General features: G+C 35.8%; 1 protein-coding gene across 6 annotated transcripts in view; it reads left to right on the top strand.

Annotated features, from left to right (window-relative positions):
* Nucleotides 1–20664, top strand: part of CCDC178 (coiled-coil domain containing 178) — a 421184-nt gene that overhangs the window by 57703 nt on the left and 342817 nt on the right. For 5 of the 6 annotated variants that reach the window (XM_053206558.1, XM_053206557.1, XM_053206555.1 and 2 more), the window contains 3 exons: nt 3204–3226; nt 14621–14706; nt 18050–18250. In XM_053206558.1, the coding sequence (XP_053062533.1) occupies nt 3204–3226; nt 14621–14706; nt 18050–18250 (310 nt within the window). The remainder of the gene's footprint in view (nt 1–3203; nt 3227–14620; nt 14707–18049; nt 18251–20664) is intronic. The other variant, XM_053206561.1, reaches the window with a different exon arrangement.

Below are 20664 nucleotides of genomic sequence, written 5' to 3'. Positions count from 1 at the left end.
AAGTCTATTTATTTATTTTGAGAGAGAGAAAGAGAGTGCATGAGTGTGTAGGAAGGGATAGAGAGAGAGGGAGAGAGAGAATCCCAAGCAGATGGGACTCCATCTCACCAATTGTGAGATCATGACCTGAGCCAAAATCAAGAGTGGAACGCTAAACCTACTGAGCCATCTAGACATCCCCATAATATATTAAAAATTTTTTTTAACATTTATTTATTATTGAGAGACAGTGAGACACAGAGCATGAGTAGGGGAGGTGCCGAGAGACGGAGACAGAATCTGAAGCAGGCTCCAGGCTCTGAGCCATCAGCACAGAGCCAGACGCAGGGCTTGAACTCACAAACCGCGAGATCATGACCTGAGCTGAAGTCGGCCGCTCAACCGACTGAGCCACCCAGGCGCCTGCCCCTCCGTAATATGTTTTAATATTTGGTATGGTAGTTCCCTCTTTTTTTCTTTCTTATACTTCTTTGGCTGTCCTTAGTACATATAGATTTCAGAATAAGCTTGTCATATTACATGCTAAACCCATTGGGATTTCAAACAACTGCATTCATCAGTTTTTTTTATTATGTAGATGAATTTAGTCTCTTCAGAAGTTTTTTTAGATTCCATTAAATCTATTATACTGTTAGCACAAGAAAATTTCAGCAGTTTAGCAAATACTGAAACTAATGTAGAGGAGAGGATTAAGTAGAAGATAATGAGGAAGGTGGGCAAATTGATGAAAACCTGATGTTAAATTATTAGTTCTTTAACATATTAATATACATACAGTATTCATTTAACATATATCTGTGTGTATATAATTATATGTACATGTACATAGATATGGCTAAATATATATAGATCATTTAGTACACATAAATAGAACATCCTAAGCTTTCTGCCCATTTGTATTTAATTTTCTGTTAATTGCTGTTCATATAGTTTTCCCAGTTTTTTTGTTTGTTATTTTTTACATATGTGCAGAAGTATTGATAAGTATCTATTTTCTTTTATGTTAGTTACAATTTTTTTCTGCTTGTAGTATTTTTAACTTATTTGCAGTACTCTTTCATAGAGAAATTTATATGTAAAACCAATCCATTATCTGACAAATTTTGTATTGTTTAACAAAATCTGCCTCATATCAAGATTATTAAAATGTTTTATTATTTCAGGTAACCTTATTTTTTTTACATTTGGCTTCTTCAGATCTGAAGTTTATTACCTTATGGTATAGCATGAGACACATACTTTTTCTCTTCCAAATATTTTTTAAATTATCCTAATATCATTTATTGACTTGTTCATCTCCCTTGATTTGAAATGTAAATTTTATAAAAAACTAAATTCTCATGTACATAGGTAATGAAATGATTACTTATTTTAGTCTTTTTCATATTTGGATAACAACATTCTTTTTCTTAAAAAAGTTTTTTTTTGATGTTTATTTATTTTTGAGAGAGAGACAGGCATAAGCAGGGGAGGGGCAGAGACAGAGGGAGATACAGAATCTGAAGCAGGTTTCAGGCTCTGAACTGTCAGCACAGAGCCCAACATGGGGCTCAAACTCACAAACCATGAGATTATGACCTGAAGTCAGATGCTCAACCAACTGAGCCACCCAGGCACCCCTTGGATAGCAACATTCCTATACTAGATTTCATCTTTCTATTTTTTTTAATATTGTGGAGAAATATACATATGCCTTGAATTTATTATTGTATTCCCTTTTGTTCATCCCAGTGTTTCTGTTATGTCTTAAGTAAATTTTCTTATTTGCTTTGCTCTAATATTTCCTTAATTATTTGTATAGTCTTTTTTGTTCTTCTGTATTTATAAATAATAGACCAGACTGATTACTTGTTGTGAGCATACATTTTTTGCTGGTTTTTCTTGTTGTTTTTGCTGCTATTGCTGTCATTTGTTTGCTTTTTAGCAGCTGTCAAAGTCGGCTTACATCAAAGGCTTTTATCCAGTATATACAAAATTATACTGGAGCTCCTTATAAATGGGAAGTAATATGCTTAGGCAAGAAAGTTGAGGGACTCTTTTTTTTTTGTTTACTTAAATAAGCATGCGTTTGAATTTGTTGTAGCACTTTAGAGTATTTTCACTCATTGATGAATCAGCCTTTGTTTTTCCTTACCCATCTGTTTGTTTCTATGTGAGATTCTGCTAGTTATGTGGGCTCCGTTTTGTTTCTCCCTAGAACCACAACTTCCATTCTTAGACAGCCTCTCCATCTCAGGCAGATCTTGTGTGGCTAGAGAGTTCTTCTCATGTCAGTGACTAGAAGGAATCTTTTCAGCCATGTATACTGGGTTCTCAGAACGAAAAGCAATAAGACTAGTCTGCTTCACCATAGGCTGGCCTTTAGTTGTTTACTTTGATTATCACCTGCTTCTTCTCACATGCTGCTTCTCACATGCTGGGAATTTTTCATGAGCTCCACAGAGAAGCCTTTCACCTCCCCTGAAATGGTCTTCATTTTCCTCTTCTGAGTTATATTTTTCTTTGCTCTGTTTTCACTAGCAGTCCCTTCTGATTTCTTTCTATTTCTGGGAATTATTCTGAAGTATATGTTCCAGTGCTTTTATTGGCAAACATATATATTTTTCTCCAGAAATATTGTACAACATGGGAATTGAAGAGAAGTAATCATGTATGCCCAACCTAACATCTGGAATTAGAGATTATCTAAGAAACCCATAAAATTATGACTATGTATTCTCTTGTGTTTTTGGTAATTTGTGTCACAGCCCAAGATATTCTTAGAATATATCTGTAGAGCATGACTCCTAGCCTGGAGTTTATAGTCTAAAAGAGGGACACTATAGAAAACGAGATATTTGTGAACTTACCTATAGTTATGTGTTTTCCACTCTTTGGTAATATATTACAACTCAATGGGTATAATGCACTTCTCATTATGTGCAAAGTCTTCTGGGAGTAAGTGGCATTGAACTGGCCTTTGATGAAGGAGTAAGATTTAGAAGATGAAAGGTAAGAATAATTAGGTGGCAGTAATAATGAAAGGACTACGTAGTGGATGTAGAATACCTGGTTTAGAAATAACAGAGTTTTGTTTGACCTCATATGATGGGACATGTGAAGTGGAGCACTTATAGTTTTATCTGTGAGTTCAAGTATGAGTTTACTGTTATTTTTTGAAATACGTAAAATTTGATTTTTATTGAGATCTTTTATTTTGACAGTTTGAAACTTCTCTTGAAGAATGGTAAGCTCCGTTCATTCTTTTTAAATTGTTTTTATGTTTAAATTTTAATGATTAATATGCTGCAGATGAGTTTTATTTCAAAAGAAACAGGAAGTTAAAAGCAGAGTTTTTTGTATTTGATATTACAATGTATTTTTGAAAACATAAGGATTCAGATGTCACTGCAAATGGCAGAATAGGGACCTCCAGGGCTCTGTCCAACCACAAAGAAATGCTGGTAAAAATTGGTCAGAATCGACTTTTGTAGAAATCTGAATTTAGTCAAAAACAACAGCCAGGGGAAGAGTTAATGAAGAGTCTGTTGCATTGCATTAAGAGAGCACTGTGGCACTTTAAATTGCCCATTTGCCATTCTAGTCCCCAGGTCAGTAGTGGCCATGAAGAGAGCAGCCTGTACTTGTGGTGTAGATTGCGAGTGTCAGAGCAAACAATATGGACCTTATTCTCAAAGAATTGTGTTTCAGCGTTTTGACCTGTCTGATGACTCCTTGAAGAACCAGCACAAAGACTTGTCTTTGTTTTGCCTGACTTGGAGCAATCACTCAGCTGGAACCGCTTATAAGCAGTCTTTGCTGGAAGCATTTAAAGGCATATACTCACAACCACTGTCTGAGGCTGTGAATAACAGTGGGAACACTGCCTGGGAAAGAAGAGGTCAGCAAAAGAGATAGATGGGGGAAATAGGGTTCTTCAAAGCTGTCATATATACTGGAGCATCCAGAAGTGCATGCATATGACCATTGCCAGACATATGTTCAGGGAAGATCCAAGAAGACCCTGACCATTTATCTCTGGCTGACCTTTAAGATCTGTGCAGGCAATAACTGAAGGTAGAGTTGTAAACAGCCTGGATAAGCATTGAAGGAATACATAGATTCAGTCTGCTAAGATTGGGAGAGTATTTTTTTTCTTTTTCTTTTTACTTTCTTTTTTCCTTTTTTCTTTTTCTTTTTTCATCTTCTTTTTCTTTTTCTTTTTCTTTTTTGACTCAAGATATTTAAGATAATTTGGACAAAACATAAGTTTACCAGTAAGCTAATGAAACATCTAGTTCAGTGGCCACACATGACAAAGAATACAGATATTACAAAATGTTTTTCGAAGAACTACTACTAAACAAAGAAAGAACAACAACCCACATCAGATAGCAACAACAAACTCAACAGAGGGAAGGTTATCTTATTTACATTTCAAATCAAACTATTTAAAATGTCCAGTTTCCTATAAAAACTATGAAGCAAGCAAAGCAAAAAAAAAAAAAAAAAAAGAAAAGAAAAGATAGTTTGTACAGTTTGTACCATTAACAAGGGGGGAAAAGAAGTTTTAAAAAATGGCCCCGAGAAAGCTTAGACATTGGATTTATTGGACAATAGCTAAATGAACTATCTTAAATATTCTCAAACAGATAAAGGAAACTATGAACAAAGAATTAAAACCAGGAGACTAATGTCTCAACAAATTAAGATTATCAATAAAGAAATAGAAATTGTAAAAAAGAACCAAGTAGATATTGTGGAGCTGAAAAGTACAATAACTGAAATGAAAAATTAGAGATGTTCATCAACATCAAGATTTGAGCAGTCAGAGGAAAGAATCAGTGAACTTGAAAATAGATCCATTGAAATTATTCAGGCTGAGAAGCAGAAAGACAAAAGAATGAAGTAAAATGAACAGAGCCTAACTGGTGTGAGGGACACTACCACAGATACAAATATACGCATAATGAGAGTGCAAGAGTAACAGGGAAGAGAAAAAGGGGGAGAAAGAATATTTGAAGAATTTTGGCTAAAAATCCCCAAGTTAGGAAAAACATGAATGTATACTTTTACTAAATTTAGTGGACTCTAAACAGGATAAACTCAGGGATCCACACATTACGGTCAAATCATTGAAAGCCTGGGACAAAGAGTTATCTTGAAAATAGCATGAGAGAAGTGACTCATCATGAATAAGAGATCCTCAATAAAAATAACAGTCAGTTTCTCATCAGAAATTATGGAGGCCAGAGCATGATACATTTATTTATTTTATTTCTTTTATTTTTTTTAATGTTTATTTATTTTTGAGACAGAGAGAGACAGAGTGCAAGTGGGGGAGGGGCAGAGAGAGAGGGAGACACAGAATCCGAAACAGGCTCTAGGCTCCGAGCTGTCAGCACAGAGCCCGATGCGGGGCTCGAACCCACGAACCGTGAGATCCTGACCTGAGCCGAAGTCGGATGCTTAACCGACTGAGCCACCCAGGCGCCCCAAGAGCATGATACATTTAAAGTGATGGAAGAAAAAATAAAACTGCCAAACAAGAATTATGAATCTTGCAAAAGTGTCCTTCAAAAATAAAGGAGAAAATAAGATATTTCCAAATAAACAAAAATTTGAGCGGCTCCATCTCTAGCAGAACTTTCTATCAAATCCTAAAGGTAGTCTTTTAGGCAGGAATCAAAGGACACTAGACAGTAACTTGAAGCCATATGAAGAAGTAAAGAACAGTGAGGTAGCTACAAAGATAGATATAAAAGTCAACATGAAGCCATTTTTATTTTGCATCTCTTTCATTTTCCTATATAATTTTTAAGATAAATGGATAAAATTATAAATCTATATTAATAGGCACATAGGGGAATGTGGGTGGCTCATTCAGTTGAGCATCGGACTCTTGATCTCAGCTCAGGTCTTGATCCCAGGGTCTTGGGATCCTGTCCTGCATTAAGCTCCACACTGAGTATGGAGCCTGCTTAAGATTCTCTCTCTCTTTTCCTCTGTCCCTCTCCCCTGCTCCCACTCTCTTTCAAATTTAAGTGTTTGTGTGTGTGTTTGTGTGTGTGTGTGTGTGAATGTGTGTGTGTGTGTATGTGTGTGTATAGGCACACAGTGTATAACTGTGTAATTTGTAAAAATGACAACACAAAGGCAGGGAGCATAACTACAAAGGAACAGAGGTTTTTTAATACTACTGAACCTACATTGATTTTAATCCAAACTTAATTTTTATGAAGTTAAGATGTTAATTGTAATCTCCAGTGAACCACTAAGAAAAATTCTAAAACCAAACCAAACCAAACAAAAAAACACCAACATAAATCCAATAAAGAAACTAAATATACTAGAAAAAAATCAACTAACCACAAAATAAGGCAATTATGGAGAAATTAAAGAATGAAAAATATTTAAGTATTATAGAAAACACATAGCAAAATGGCAAAAATAGTAGGTCCTTTATTTTTCTTTTTTTATTTACTTAGAGAGAGAGTATCCCAAGCAGGCACCACACTGCCAGAGCAGAACCCCATATAGGGCTTAAACTCATGAACCATAAGATCATGTCCTGAGTCAAAATCTAGAGTCTGATGGGGTGCTTGGGTGGCTCAGTCGATTTGCCTGTTTGACGTCAGTTCAGGTCATGATCTCATGGTTTGTGGGTTCGAGCTCTGTGTCGGGTTCTGTGCTGACAGCTCGGAGCCTGGAGCCAACTTCAGATTGTCTGTCTGTCTGTCTGTCTCTCTCTCTCTCTCTCTCTCTCTCTCTCTCTCTCTCTCTTTCTGTCCCTCCCCTACTCATGCTCTGTCTCTCTCTCAAAAGCAAATAAACATTAAAAAAAATGTTCAAAATCAAGTCTGTTGCTTAAATGACTGAGCCACCCAGGTGCCTTAGAAGTAAGTCCTTTCTTTCTTTCTTTTTTTTTAACGAAATTTATTGTCAAATTGGTTTCCATACAACACCCAGTGCTCATCCCAACAGGTGCCCTCCTCAATGCCCATCACCCACTTTCCCCTCCCTCCCACCCCCCATCAACCCTCAGTTTATTCTCAGTTTCTAAGAGTCTCTTATGGTTTGCCTCCTTCCCTCTCTGTGTAGAACCACAAAAGACCCCGAATAGCCAAAGTAATATTGAGGAAGAAGACCAAAGTGGGAGGCATCACAATCCCAGACTTTAGCCTCTACTTCAAAGCTGTAATCACAAAGACAGCATGGTTTTGGCACAAAAACAGACACATAGACCAATGGAATAGAATAGAGACTCCAGAATTGGACCCACAAATGTATGGCCAACTAATCTTTGACAAAGCAGGAAAGAATATCCAATGGAAAAAAGACAGTCTCTTTTTTTGGTGCTGGGAGAACTGGACAGCAACATGCAGAAGAACAAAACTAGACCACTTTCTTACACCATTCACAAAAATAAACTCAAAATGGATGAAGGACCTGAATGTGAGAGGGGAAACCATCAAAACCCTAGAGGAGAAAGCAGGAAAAGACCTCTCTGATCTCAGCCGCAGCAATTTCTTACTTGACACATCTCCAAAGGCAAGGGAATTAAAAGCAAAAATGAACTATTGGGACCTCATGAAGTTAAAAAGCTTCTGCACTGCAAAGGAAACAACCAACAAAACTGAAAGGCAACTGACGGAATGGGAAAAGATATTTGCAAGTGACATATCAGTCAAAGAAGTCAAGTCCTTTCTTAACAGGAATTGCTTTTCACGAAAATGGATTAAAATGTTAAAAGATAGAGAGTGGTAGAATGGGTAAATATACATGATTCAATTATACGTTATGTATAAGAAACTCGAGATCCAGAGATATAGTATGTTGAAAGTAAAAGAATGGAAAACATATTCCATGAAAATAACAAATGAGCAGGGGTAGCTAAAACTAATTGCACAAAATAGACTTCCATGTAAAACTTATACGACAAAGAATAATTGACATCTTGATAAAAGAGTCATTTCATGAAGAAGGGATAAAAATTATATACATACCCAAAACATAACCTCAAAATTCCTGAAGTATAAATGGACAGAATTAAAGTGAGAAGTATACAGTTCTGTAGTAAGAGTTTGAGAATTTAGTATCCCTACTTTCAATAATGGTTAAAAGAACTAAAAAGAAGAAATCAGTAATGATACAGACTTGCACGGCACTAGAACAGTGTTGGCCTAACAGGTTTATATAGTATGTACTACCCAATAGCAATAGAAAACACATTCTTTTCATGTTATTGAACACCACTCAGTATAGATCATGTGTTAGGCCACATAACAAATCTCTATAGAATAAAAAATGACTGAAATCATACAAAGTGTCCTTTCTGGCCACTTGGAGTGAAGCTAGAAATCAATAACAGAAAAATCCAGGAAATCCGTATACATGTAGATATTTAACAGTATGGTCCACAACAACAACAAAACAGCTCAGTGACTCAAGGCTGTGATCACAGAGGAAATTGGGAAATACTCTGAATAGAATGAAAATGAAAACACAGTACCGAAGCCTGTGAGATGCAGCAAAAGCAGTGCTCAGAGGGCACTTTCTAGCCTTACGTGCTAATGTTAAAAATGAAGATCCGAATCCAATAACCTAATTCTGTATCTTACAGAACTAGGAAAGAATGAATGTGCTAAAGCTAGCAAAAGAAAGGAAATAATAAAGATTAGTGCAGTGATGTCAGGAATAAAAAATAAGAAACTATCACTAAGAAGTTGTTTCTTTGAAAAGATCAGCCAAATTCACAAACCTCTGATTAGACTGACAAAGAAAGACTTGATTTATGAGAATCATGGATATTGCTACAGACCTCACATAAATAAAAGGGGCTACGATACTATGAACAATTGGTAATACTATGTACAACAAATTTAGATAACCAAGATGAAAAAGACACATTCCTAGGAACACATAGACTACCAAAAGTGATTCAGAAGAAGTGGAAAATCTAAACAGATTTGTAACAAGTAAATAAATTAAACCAGTAATCAAAAATATTCCAACCCAGAACGAAATGGCTTCACTGGTGAATTCTGCTAAGCATTGAAAGAAGAATTCATACCAGCGCTTCTCTAACTTTTTCAAAAAATGGAAGAGAATGGAACACTTTTCAACCCATTCTGTGAGGGCAGCATATAAACCAATGACTTCATGAATAGATATGCAAAAATCTTCCACAAAATACTAGCAACCTGAACCCAGCAACATAATAACAGAATTATATGTCATGATAAAGTGAGATTTCCCCTAGGTAGTGTAAGCGTGGTTCAAAATAACAAAACTAATCAATGTGTAATATATCCACAGTAATAAAGGGGGCAAACCCATGTGAACATCTCAATTGATGTGGAAAGTATGTGGCAAAATCCAGCACCTTTTCATGATGGAAATACTCAAAAAACAGATCAGAAAACATGATAGAGGACATTTATGAAAAACCCTCAACTCACATTATACTTAATGTTTAAGATTGAAAATTTTCAACCTAAGATCAGGAACCACACAAGGATGCCTGCTCTTGCCACTTTTATTCGACATCGAAAATCTCAGACATTGCTGATGGAAATGTCAAATGGTTTAGCCACTTTGAAAGAACAGCTTTGGTGGTTCCTCAAAAAGTTAAACCTAGAATTATCAGAAAACCCAGCAATTCCACTCTGAGGTATGTACAGAAAAGATTTCAAGAGGACAGGTATTCAAACAGTATATTGTGTGCAGATGTTCATATCATCAGTATTCACAATAGCCAAAAGGTGGAAACAACCTCAGATTTTTCAATGGACTACTATATAAATAAAGTGTGGTATATCTATACAATGGAATGTTATTCAACCACCAAAAGTAATAAAAGTTTTGATACATGCCGCAACACGGATAAACTTCTAAACCATCATGCTAAGTTAAAGAAGCCAGACACAGAAAGTGATCTACTGTATGATTCCATTTATATGAAATATCCATAACAGGTAAACCCATAGACATGGGAAGCACACTGGTCGCTGACAGGGGCTGGTGGGAAAGGGCAAGGCAGGAGATTGCTTAACAAATAAGAGACTGTTCTTCTGAGGTGAAGAGAATGTTTTACCGCTAGATGGGGATGATGACTGCACAGCATTGAATGTAGTAAATGCCATTGAAGTTAACACTTACAAATGGTTAATTTTATGTCATTTGACTTTTGCCTCAATTAAAAAAAATTTATAAGAATTAAAATTTTGCTGGCCCCCAAGTTAACTGAATTTTAGAATAAAATACACAAAAATAGATTCAATTATATGTAATAATTTAATATATCATGTAATTGGTATTACAAGCCAGTAGGGAGAGCATTATTTAATAATAGATGCTGGGACAATTATTTTTCTCTCTTTAATGAACTTTTTTTATTTGAGTGTAGTTGACACACAGTGTTACATTAGTTTCAAGTGTACAATGTACTGATTCAACATTTTTTTAAAGAAAAGCAAGAAAAAATACATTATTTAAAACATATATTTAAAAATGAAATTAAAACTATAGGAGAAAATATAATGAATACTTAACTGACCTCATATTAAACAGGATTTCTTTTCTTTTTTGTTTCAATATATAAAATTTATTGTCAAATTGGTTTCCATACAACACCCAGTGCTCATCCCAAAAGGTGCCCTCCTCAATACCCATCACCCAGCCTCCCCTCCCTCCCACCCCCCATCAACCCTCAGTTTGTTCTCAGTTTTTAAGAGTCTCTTATGCTTTGGCTCTCTCCCACTCTAACCTCTTTTTTTTTTTTTTTCCTTCCCCTCCCCCATGGGTTTCTGTTAAGTTTCTCAGGATCCACCTAAGAGTGAAAACATATGGTATCTGTCTTTCTCTGTATGGCTTATTTCACTTAGCATCACACTCTCCAGTTCCATCCACGTTGCTACAAAGGGCCATATTTCATTCTTTCTCATTGCCATGTAGTACTCCATTGTGTATATAAACCACAATTTCTTTATCCATTCATCAGTTGATGGACATTTAGGCTCTTTCCATAGTTTGGCTATTGTTGAGAGTGCTGCTATAAACGTTGGGGTACAAGTGCCCCTATGCATCAGTACTCCTGTATCCCTTGGGTAATTTCCTAGCAGTGCTATTGCTGGGTCATAGGGTAGGTCTATTTTTAATTTTCTGAGGAACCTCCACACTGTTTTCCAGAGTGGCTGCACCAATTTGCATTCCCACCAACAGTGCAAGAGGGTTCCCGTTTCTCCACATCCTCTCCAGCATCCATAGTCTCCTGATTTGTTCATTTTGGCCACTCTGACTGGCGTGAGGTGATATCTGAGTGTGGTTTTGATTTGTATTTCCCTGATAAGGAGCGACATTGAGCATCTTTTCATGTGCCTGTTGGCCATCCGGATGTCTTCTTTAGAGAAGTGTCTATTCATGTTTTCTGCCCATTTCTTCACTGGGTTATTTGTTTTTCGGGTGTGGAGTTTGGTGAGCTCTTTATATATTTTGGATACTAGCCCTTTGTCCGATATGTCATTTGCAAATATCTTTTCCCATTCCGTTGGTTGCCTTTTAGTTTTGTTGGTTGTTTCCTTTACTGTGCAGAAGCTTTTTCTCTTCATAAGGTCCCAGTAATTCATCTTTGCTTTTAATTCCCTTTGGGGATGTGTCGAGTAAGAGATTGCTATGGCTGAGGTCAGAGAGGTCTTTTCCTGCTTTCGCCTCTAGGGTTTTGATGGTTTCCTGTCTCACATTCAGGTCCTTTACCCATTTTGAGTTTATTTTTGTGAATGGTGTGAGAAAGTGGTCTAGTTTCAACCTTCTGCATGTTGCTGTCCAGTTCTCCCAGCACCATTTGTTAAAGAGACTGTCTTTTTCCATTGGATATTCTTTCCTGCTTTGTCAAAGATGAGTTGGCCATACGTTTGGGGGTCTAGTTCTGGGGTTTCTATTCTATTCCATTGGTCTATGTGTCTGTTTTTGTGCCAAAACCATGCTGTCTTGATGATTACAGCTTTGTAGTAGAGGCTAAAGTCTGGGATTGTGATGCCTCCTGCTTTGGTCTTCTTCAAAATTACATTGGCTATTCGGGGCCTTTTGTGGTTCCATATGAATTTTTGGATTGCTTGTTCTAGTTTCGAGAAGAATGCTGGTGCAATTTTTGATTGGGATTGCATTGAATGTGTAGATTGCTTTGGGTAGTATTGACATTTTGACAATATTTATTCTTCCAATCCATGAGCAGGGAATGTCTTTCCATTTCTTTATATCTTCTTCAATTACCTTCATCAGCTTTCTATAGTTTTCAGCATACAGATCTTTTACATCTTTGGTTAGATTTATTCCTAAGTATTTTATGCTTCTTGGTGCAATTGTGAATGGGATCAGTTTCTTTATTTGTCTTTCTGTTGCTTCATTGTTAGTGTATAAGAATGCAACTGATTTCTGTACATTGATTTTGTATCCTGCAACTTTGCTGAATTCATGTATCAGTTCTAGCAGACTTTTGGTGGAGTCTTGTCGGATTTTCCATGTATAGTATCCTGTCATCTGCAAAAAGTGAAAGCTTGACTTCATCTTTGCCAATTTGGATGCCTTTGATTTCCTTGTGTTGTCTGATTGCTGATGCTAGAACTTCCAACACTATGTTAAACAACAGTGGTGAGAGGGGACATCCCTGTCGTGTTCCTGATCTCAGGGAAAAAGCCCTCAGTTTTTCTCCATTGAGGATGATGTTAGCTGTGGGCTTTTCATAAATGGCTTTTATGATGTTTAAGTATGTTCCTTCTATCCCGACTTTCTCAAGGGTTTTTATTAAGAAAGGGTGCTGAATTTTGTCAAAGGCCTTTTCTGCATCGATTGACAGGATCATATGGTTCTTTTCTTTTATTAATGTGATGTATCACGTTGATTGATTTGTGAATGTTGAACCAGACCTGCAGCCCAGGAATGAATCCCACTTGGTAATGGTGAATAATTCTTTTTATATGCTGTTGAATTCGATTTGCTAGTATCTTATTGAGAATTTTTGCATCCATATTCATCAGAGATATTGGCCTGTAGTTCTCTTTTTTTTTACTGGGTCTCTGGTTTAGGAATCAAAGTAATACTGGCTTCATAGAATGATTCTGGAAGTTTTCCTTCCCTTTCTATTTTTTGGAATAGCTTGAGAAGGATAGGTATTATCTCTGCTTTAAACGTCTGGTAGAACTCCCCATCTGGTCCTGGATTCTTTATTTGTTGGGAGATTTTTGATAACTGATTCAATTTCTTTGCTGGTTATGGGTCTGTTCAAACTTTCTATTTCCTCCTGATTGAGTTTTGGAAGAGTGTGGGTGTTTAGGAATATGTCCATTTCTTCCAGGTTGTCCAATTTGTTGGCATATAATTTTTCATAGTATTCCCTGATAATTGTTTGTATTTCTGAGGGATTGGTTGTAATAATTCCATTTTCATTCATGATTTTATCTATTTGGGTCATCTCCCTTTTCTTTTTGAGAAGCCAAACAGGCTTTCTTAAATAAATTGTGGAACAAGGAAATACATAATATGCAGTCATTGGAAATATGTCGTCATATGACTAAGAATGTTACAGTGTCTGTAACAATGTCATGTAACTAAAGCAGCATGTAATATTTTGTGATTATAATCGTATAAAAATTGAAATATTAGAATATTATATTCTGTTATATTTAAAAATTAATATGTGTTATTTTATATTATGATTTTTGGTGGTATGAACTTCCTTTAATTTGTGATACTTATTTAATAAGACAGTAATTTCATGAAAATAACTCCCTTGTTTGTTGTTGATAACTGTTTTTCTTATAACTTTTATCAAAGGAAAAATACTTCTTTTTAAATACAATGAAAACTAGTCTGGATTCTAGAATTGGATCAAATTCTCTATTTATTCTCTCTGTATTATCCAATATAGAGAACTTTACCTAGAAAAATTCCTTGGGAAAGAAATAACATACTAATTTGGACATTTTGCAAACACCTTATAATTTCAAATCTGAAGTAGCAATTTTGGTTTTGGAATTTATATAGGTGTCCCAGAAACTGCTAAACTGAAGTTAGAGAAAGAGCTCTCAAATTATTCTCAATAAACTCCCCTTTTTTTCTGATAAAACACTCTACAGGAAACACCAATTTCTCTCTTTTTTTTCAAGTTTATGTCTTTGTTTTGAGAGAGATCAAGAACACAGGCTGGGGTGGGGCAGAGAGAGAGGAACAGAGAGAATCCTAAGCAGGCTCTGGGCTGTCAGCACAGAGTCGGATGCAGGGTTTCAATCTTATGAACCATGAGATCGTGACCTGTGTTGAAATCAAGAGTCAGATGCTTAACCGACTGAGCCACCCAAGTGCCTTACCAATTTCATTTTTAAAAAAGAACTGTTTTAATAACCCCTGAAATATTTTCAGGTCATTTGTGACAGCTTTTAAATGTCTATTAATTTACCATGAATTATCAAGCCCATTATGTATCAGACTTTTGCTATGTTGCTCTCCTATATAGTAGCATTAGCATGCATAGTAAGTTTCCCCACAAACATTTAAAAGTTATTGTAAGAGAATCACCTAAAATTTGCTTAGTGAGTTTAAGTGCAACAGTTCTTTATTAATTAGTTGCTTCTTTCCCTTTATATAGGAGCAGAACTTCTTCCACAAAAGAGTGGAAGGAAGATTGGAGTATTGCTACACCAATGAAAGAGGTCAAACCAGAAGAAGAAAGAGGTAAAATTATACCCCATACTTAGATAAGTGAAATTATGTTTAAAAATTAAATATTTTTAATTATCACCATAATCATTTTTAAAAGTTTTATAATTCTTGTGCATATCTAATAAAGAGCCTTCTATATCATTTGATTAAACAACAAAATTCAACAAATATTTGCTATACCATATACTGGGCTAGGTCCTAAGTAAATAATGATCCCTTCCTACCTCTCAAGAAGCTAACTGTAATTCAGGGCCGTCCAGTAGAACTTTCTGGGATAATCAAAGTGTTCTCTATTTCCACCATCCAGTAAAGTAGCTACTAGCCACATATAGCTGTTAACCACCTGAAATGTAGCTAGGGAGACCGAAGAATTTAACTTTTCAGTTTAATTTTAAGTTACATTAAATGTAAATAGTCACATATGGTTCATGACTACCATACTGGACATAGAGGCTCTGCTATGTGTGTGTGTGTGTGTTTATGTATATATATGTATATATATGTATATATATGTATATATATGTATATATATGTATATATATATGTATATGTATATATATATGTATATATATATACACACACATATATATATATGTAAATTAAGATTAGTATCTTATCACAGTTTACAAAATGTACAACAATTTGTATACTGGAATAAAATTTTGTTAAAAATACTTCAGCATATTTGAATGTATTTTTTTGAGAGAGAGAGAGAACGTGCATGCAAGTGCATGTGCACATGAGCAATGGAGGGACAGAGGAGAGAGAGAGAGAGAGAGAGAGAGAGAGAGAGAGAGAGAGAGAGAGAGATGGAGAATCTTAAGCAAGCTCCATGTACAACCAAGAGCCCTAGGTGGGCTCAATCTTATGACCGTGAGATCATGACCTGAACTGAAATCAAGAGTTGAACAGTTAATGGACTGAGCCACCCAGGCACCTCTACAGTTTTAACATTATATTAAATACCTCTTCCTACCTTCACCATAAAGATTTATTAAACATTTTCCTTTCATGAGAGATAACTAATGAATTCAGGACCTTGTTTTTTTAATGTTTATTTATTTTTGAGAGATAGTGTGAGCAGAGAAGGGGCAGAGAGAGGGAGAGGGAGACACAGAATCGGAAGCAGGCTCCAGGCTCAGTGCTGTCAGCACAGAGCCCAACATGGGCTCGAACTCAAGAACTGTGAGATCATGACCTGAGCCACAGTCCGAGGCTTAACCAACTGAGCCACCCAGGCACCCCTGCTTTCAGGACTTTAAAAAAAATGTTTATTTATTTTGAGAGAGAACATGAAAGCAGGGGAGGAGGAGGAGGAGGAGGAGGAGGAGGAGAGGGAAGGAGGGAGGGAGGGAGGGAGGGAGGGAGGGAGAGAGAGAGAGAGAGAGAGAGAGAGAGAGAGAGAGAGAGAGAATCCCAAGCAGGTTCCATGCTTTCAGTGCATAGCCAGACACGGGACTTGAACCCACGAACTATGATATCATGACCTGGGCTGAAATCAAGACTTGGCCGCTTAATGGACTGAGCCACCCAAACGCCTCATGAATTCAGGACTTTTTAAAAGCACTAATACTTTGTTTTTCAAAACTCTCATTCATAGTGAAGATCTGTGTTTACTGTTTACATTTCATATATTTATATCTACACTGAAGGGAAAAAAAGCTCATGTATTACTTCTTAGTTTTGCACATGACAAATGTTGTAAGAAAAGATTAATATATTAAGGACCACAACATAACAGTGAAACAGCTATGTTTATTGTGAACTCACACATTTTTTCCCAGAGTATAACACAGTGTCAAGTTGAGGAAGATTTATTGTAATTAGGTGTTTGTGCTAAAAAAAATTGCAAGTGGTTGCTCACTTAGTATGAAACAGTAAAACTAATTGCAATGGTATTCTGAAAAAAAATTGAGAGGTAGATTAAATACAATGAATTGGAGGCATCTCAAGTTATAAACAGCCTTTATTTTAGGATGCTATCATAGAAACAGTACAAAAGACATCTTGTGCAAACATGATAGACATGTTTGCCAAAACATTTATATTGCATGAGATGTGCTCTAATTTTACGTGGCATTAATTTCATCACACATTTCAGACTGAAATCTCGTTATAGGAATTGAATATATCATAAGTGGGCTGGAGAATACAGTGTTTACTGTGTATGTTGTAAAAATACCCAGACACTTAAGAATATAACGTATCCAGGAGGTAGTAGAATTTGAAAACAGAGGACAATAAACCAAAGTAGGGACCAAAGGGCCAATCCATGAAAAGATAATTTTTATGCATTACAGTAGAGAATCCTGTTTCTCAAGAATTCTTTTCAGCCAGCATGCTGAATTTCTTTGACAGGCCTACTAGGTTAGAAGTAGAAACTGTGTGGCTACTGAGCTTGTACTTAAAACCAATGTCTAATACAATCTTCTAGCAGAAAATTATTGCTTTATTGTCCAAAGTAAAACAAAATAAAACAGAGGTCTATTAGTTGTCTTTTTTCTTTTAACAGTTTTACTGTTTTTCCTCTAGCCTCAGCTCTTTGAGGCTTTGCCTTTCTTGACACTTTTTGTTTATGTCTTCTTGTCATGTCACATTTTGGCAAAAGTCACTGTTTACAAGTATAAATCTCACCAGAGTGGAACCCGTATCCATCTTCCTTACTGCTCTATCTCTGGGGAGAGAACATATTGCCTAGAATGTAACAGGCTCTCTACATGTTTCTAGTATAAATAGATGAATGAATACCCATGTTAATCATTCCGTTAACATTAAACCATAGCATTTCAGAGCTGTGAACCAGGAATCACAAATATATCTCATTACAGGAGTTAATTTGTGTTATAACTGAATAAACAGAATTCGGAAGCAATGAATTCCTGGCAAGGCTAACTAGGGATGCTATTATCTGATAAGGAATAAAGTGTCTTATTTCTAGGAATCATCTGAGGATTTTCAGTCTTTATCTGATGTAATCATTGTTACTTGCTTTTGTCATAGAATGAGAGGAAACGAAACACAAGCATAACTTAAAAATAAAGCTCTATAATATAGCTTGTGAATAAAGCAGTTTTTCTTTAGGTAAAATATTATACATAAAGCTATTGCTTGAGATTTAGCTATTCTAATTATTTTATAAAATGTTCACTTAAAAATCTGTCTTCAAAGGTTTTAATTAATGTTAGGATTCTGTTATAATAGAGCTGTCTTTAAAAGGCCAATTCATTTTTCTAAAATTCTCTTATTAAACATATAAATATTAAAAAACAGTAATAATATGATAGTACCTATGTTCCCACCACCTAGTTTATAACCTTATTCATTAACAAATGTGAGTACATATTTCTATTTTAAGATGAAAGGTGTCCAGAATTAAAGCAGGAAATGGAAATATTGCTATCAGAGGCCATTCATCTCATTAAAAGTCTAGAAACTGACCGTGCAGAAGCTGAAGAAGCTTTAAAACGACAAAAGTCAAGAAAGAAAAAGATTCACATGAAAATTGATTCTTGGTCAATTTGGAGACTTCAAGAAATCCCACTAGCTGTGCAGAAAGGTAATAATAAGGATTTTTTTCATGTTGCTATTTACTTTGTTGAAGAGGCATAATCAGTTGAAACTTGGGGAAAAAAATCAACAGTGACCACATTGTTTTGTATCTAAATTAGTGCAATTTTGATAGATGCTATTGATGATAATGCTGAATTCAAGTATATAACTGGGACTGCACTGAGCAAACCTGGACCTTCCCTGGCTTGGTGTTTGTTGGAAATTCCATAGTATTTATGGTACTCAAGGGTGGCATTCAGACATTTGGCACATTTCCTATGATGACTACATTGTTTGAGTACTTGAAATTTAGAAATTTGAGTGATTCCAGTTATTGTCATTGGCCACATATTTAAATCTGGGAAAATAAAAGAGTTTTAAAGTGATATTTCAGCAACATGAATATGCTTTTGACAATTCAGTAGTCTATTTCATTAAGAACTTTTAACAGGCAGTAGGACTTGAGATGATTCCAAGGGGTAAGTAACAAATATTTAGAAAGGAAACACTGTCTTTTTAGACTAAAGAGTAAGAGACCTGTGGCAAAGTATTAAATAATCTAAAGGCATTTGATTTTTTAATTCTCCAAACATGCCTGTCAAACATGCCTGACTACACAATTTCTGAGACTGGAATTTGTTTATAAATAAATTTTAATTCGGTTAAAATTTTTAATTCAGTATTTACATGCTTTATAAGTAGATTATATTAGGGTACTCAAAAACCTATCATTTAAGTTAAGGCACTTTTGAGAGGAAAAGGGGGCCATTATCATCTTGAGACATAATATTATGTGTCAAAAAGAATACTTACATACACCTTTGTTATATGTCTTCTAAAATTATAGTTTCTATAGTAGGGTGTATACATTTTAGGGAGTTGCGAGAAAAGGTTAGAACTTTTATTTATAGGGGTGACTGGGTGGCTCAGTCAGTTAAATGCCTGTCTTTTTAGAAAAAAAAATTTTAATGTTTATTTTTGAGAGAGGTAGAGCATGAACAGGGGAGGGGCAGAGAGAGAGGGAGACACAGAATCTGAAGCAGGCTCCAGGCTCTGAGCTGTCAGCATAGAGCCTGACACGGGACTCAAACTCACCAGCTGTGAGATCATGACCAGAGCAGAAGTTGGATGCTCAACCACCTGAGCCACCCAGGCACCCCTAAGTGTCTGGCTCCTGATCTTAGCTCAGGTCATGATGTTGCAGTTTGAGGGTTTGAGCCCTGCGTTGGGTTTTGTCTGGCAGCGAGGAGACTGCTTGGGATTCTGCCTTTCTCTCTCTGCCTCTCCCCCGCTTGCTATTTCTTCCTCTCTCTCTCAAAATAAAGAACTTATATATTCATATATGTGTGTGTGTGTATGCACATAAAATATATATGAATATACATATATGTATTTATATATAGTTAAAACATTTTTTTTAAGTAATTGTACACCCAGTGTGGGGCTTGAGCTCATAACCCTAAGATCAAGAGTCGCGTGCTTTATCGCGTGCTTTATCAAGTGAGTCAGCCATGTACTCCAGTAACACATTGTTTAGATTTTGTTTTTAAGTAATATCTACACCCAATGTCGGGCTCAAACTTACAACCCTGAGGTCAAGAGTTGCATGCTTTACTGACTGAGCCAGCCAGGCACCCCAGAACTTTAACTTATATTTTAAAATTTTATTCTTTTTATTTTCTTTCTTGATTATTTGGGTTTTTAATTTTGCTTTTATTGCACCAGATAAAATACAGTATCCAGTGGTTCCTAAATTATGTTATTTTAATAAAATAAAATAAAATAAAATGTAGGTTTAATGAGTATTTCCTCCTTTTATTTTTTTTTATTTTATTTTTTTAATTTTATATATGAAATTTATTGTCAAATTGGTTTCCATACAACACCCAGTGCTCATCCCAAAAGGTGCCCTCCTCAATACCCGTCACCCACCCTCTCCTCCCTCCCACCCCCATCAACCCTCAGTTTGTTCTCAGTTTTTAACAGTCTCTTATGCTTTGGCTCTCTCCCACTCTAACCTCTTTTTTTTTTTCCTTCCCCTCCTCCATGGGTTCCTGTTAAGTTTCTCAGGATCCACATAAGAGTGAAACCATATGGTATCTGTCTTTCTCTGTATGGCTTATTTCACTTAGCATCACACTCTCCAGTTCCATCCACGTTGCTACAAAAGGCCATATTTCATTTTTTCTCATTGCCACGTAGTATTCCATTGTGTATATAAACCACAATTTCTTTATCCATTCATCAGTTGGTGGACATTTAGGCTCTTTCCATAATTTGGCTATTGTTGAGAGTGCTGCTATAAACATTGAGGTACAAGTGCCCCTATGCATCAGTACTCCTGTATCCCTTGGGTAAATTCCTAGCAGTGCTATTGCTGGGTCATAGGGTAGGTCTATTTTTAATTTTCTGAGGAACCTC

The sequence above is a fragment of the Acinonyx jubatus genome, chromosome D3 (genome assembly GCF_027475565.1).
Source record: "Acinonyx jubatus isolate Ajub_Pintada_27869175 chromosome D3, VMU_Ajub_asm_v1.0, whole genome shotgun sequence".
Taxonomy (NCBI): Eukaryota; Metazoa; Chordata; class Mammalia; order Carnivora; family Felidae; genus Acinonyx; species Acinonyx jubatus.
The sequence above is the reverse complement of the archived record's forward strand: the minus strand, read 5'-3'. Positions and strand labels throughout refer to the sequence as shown.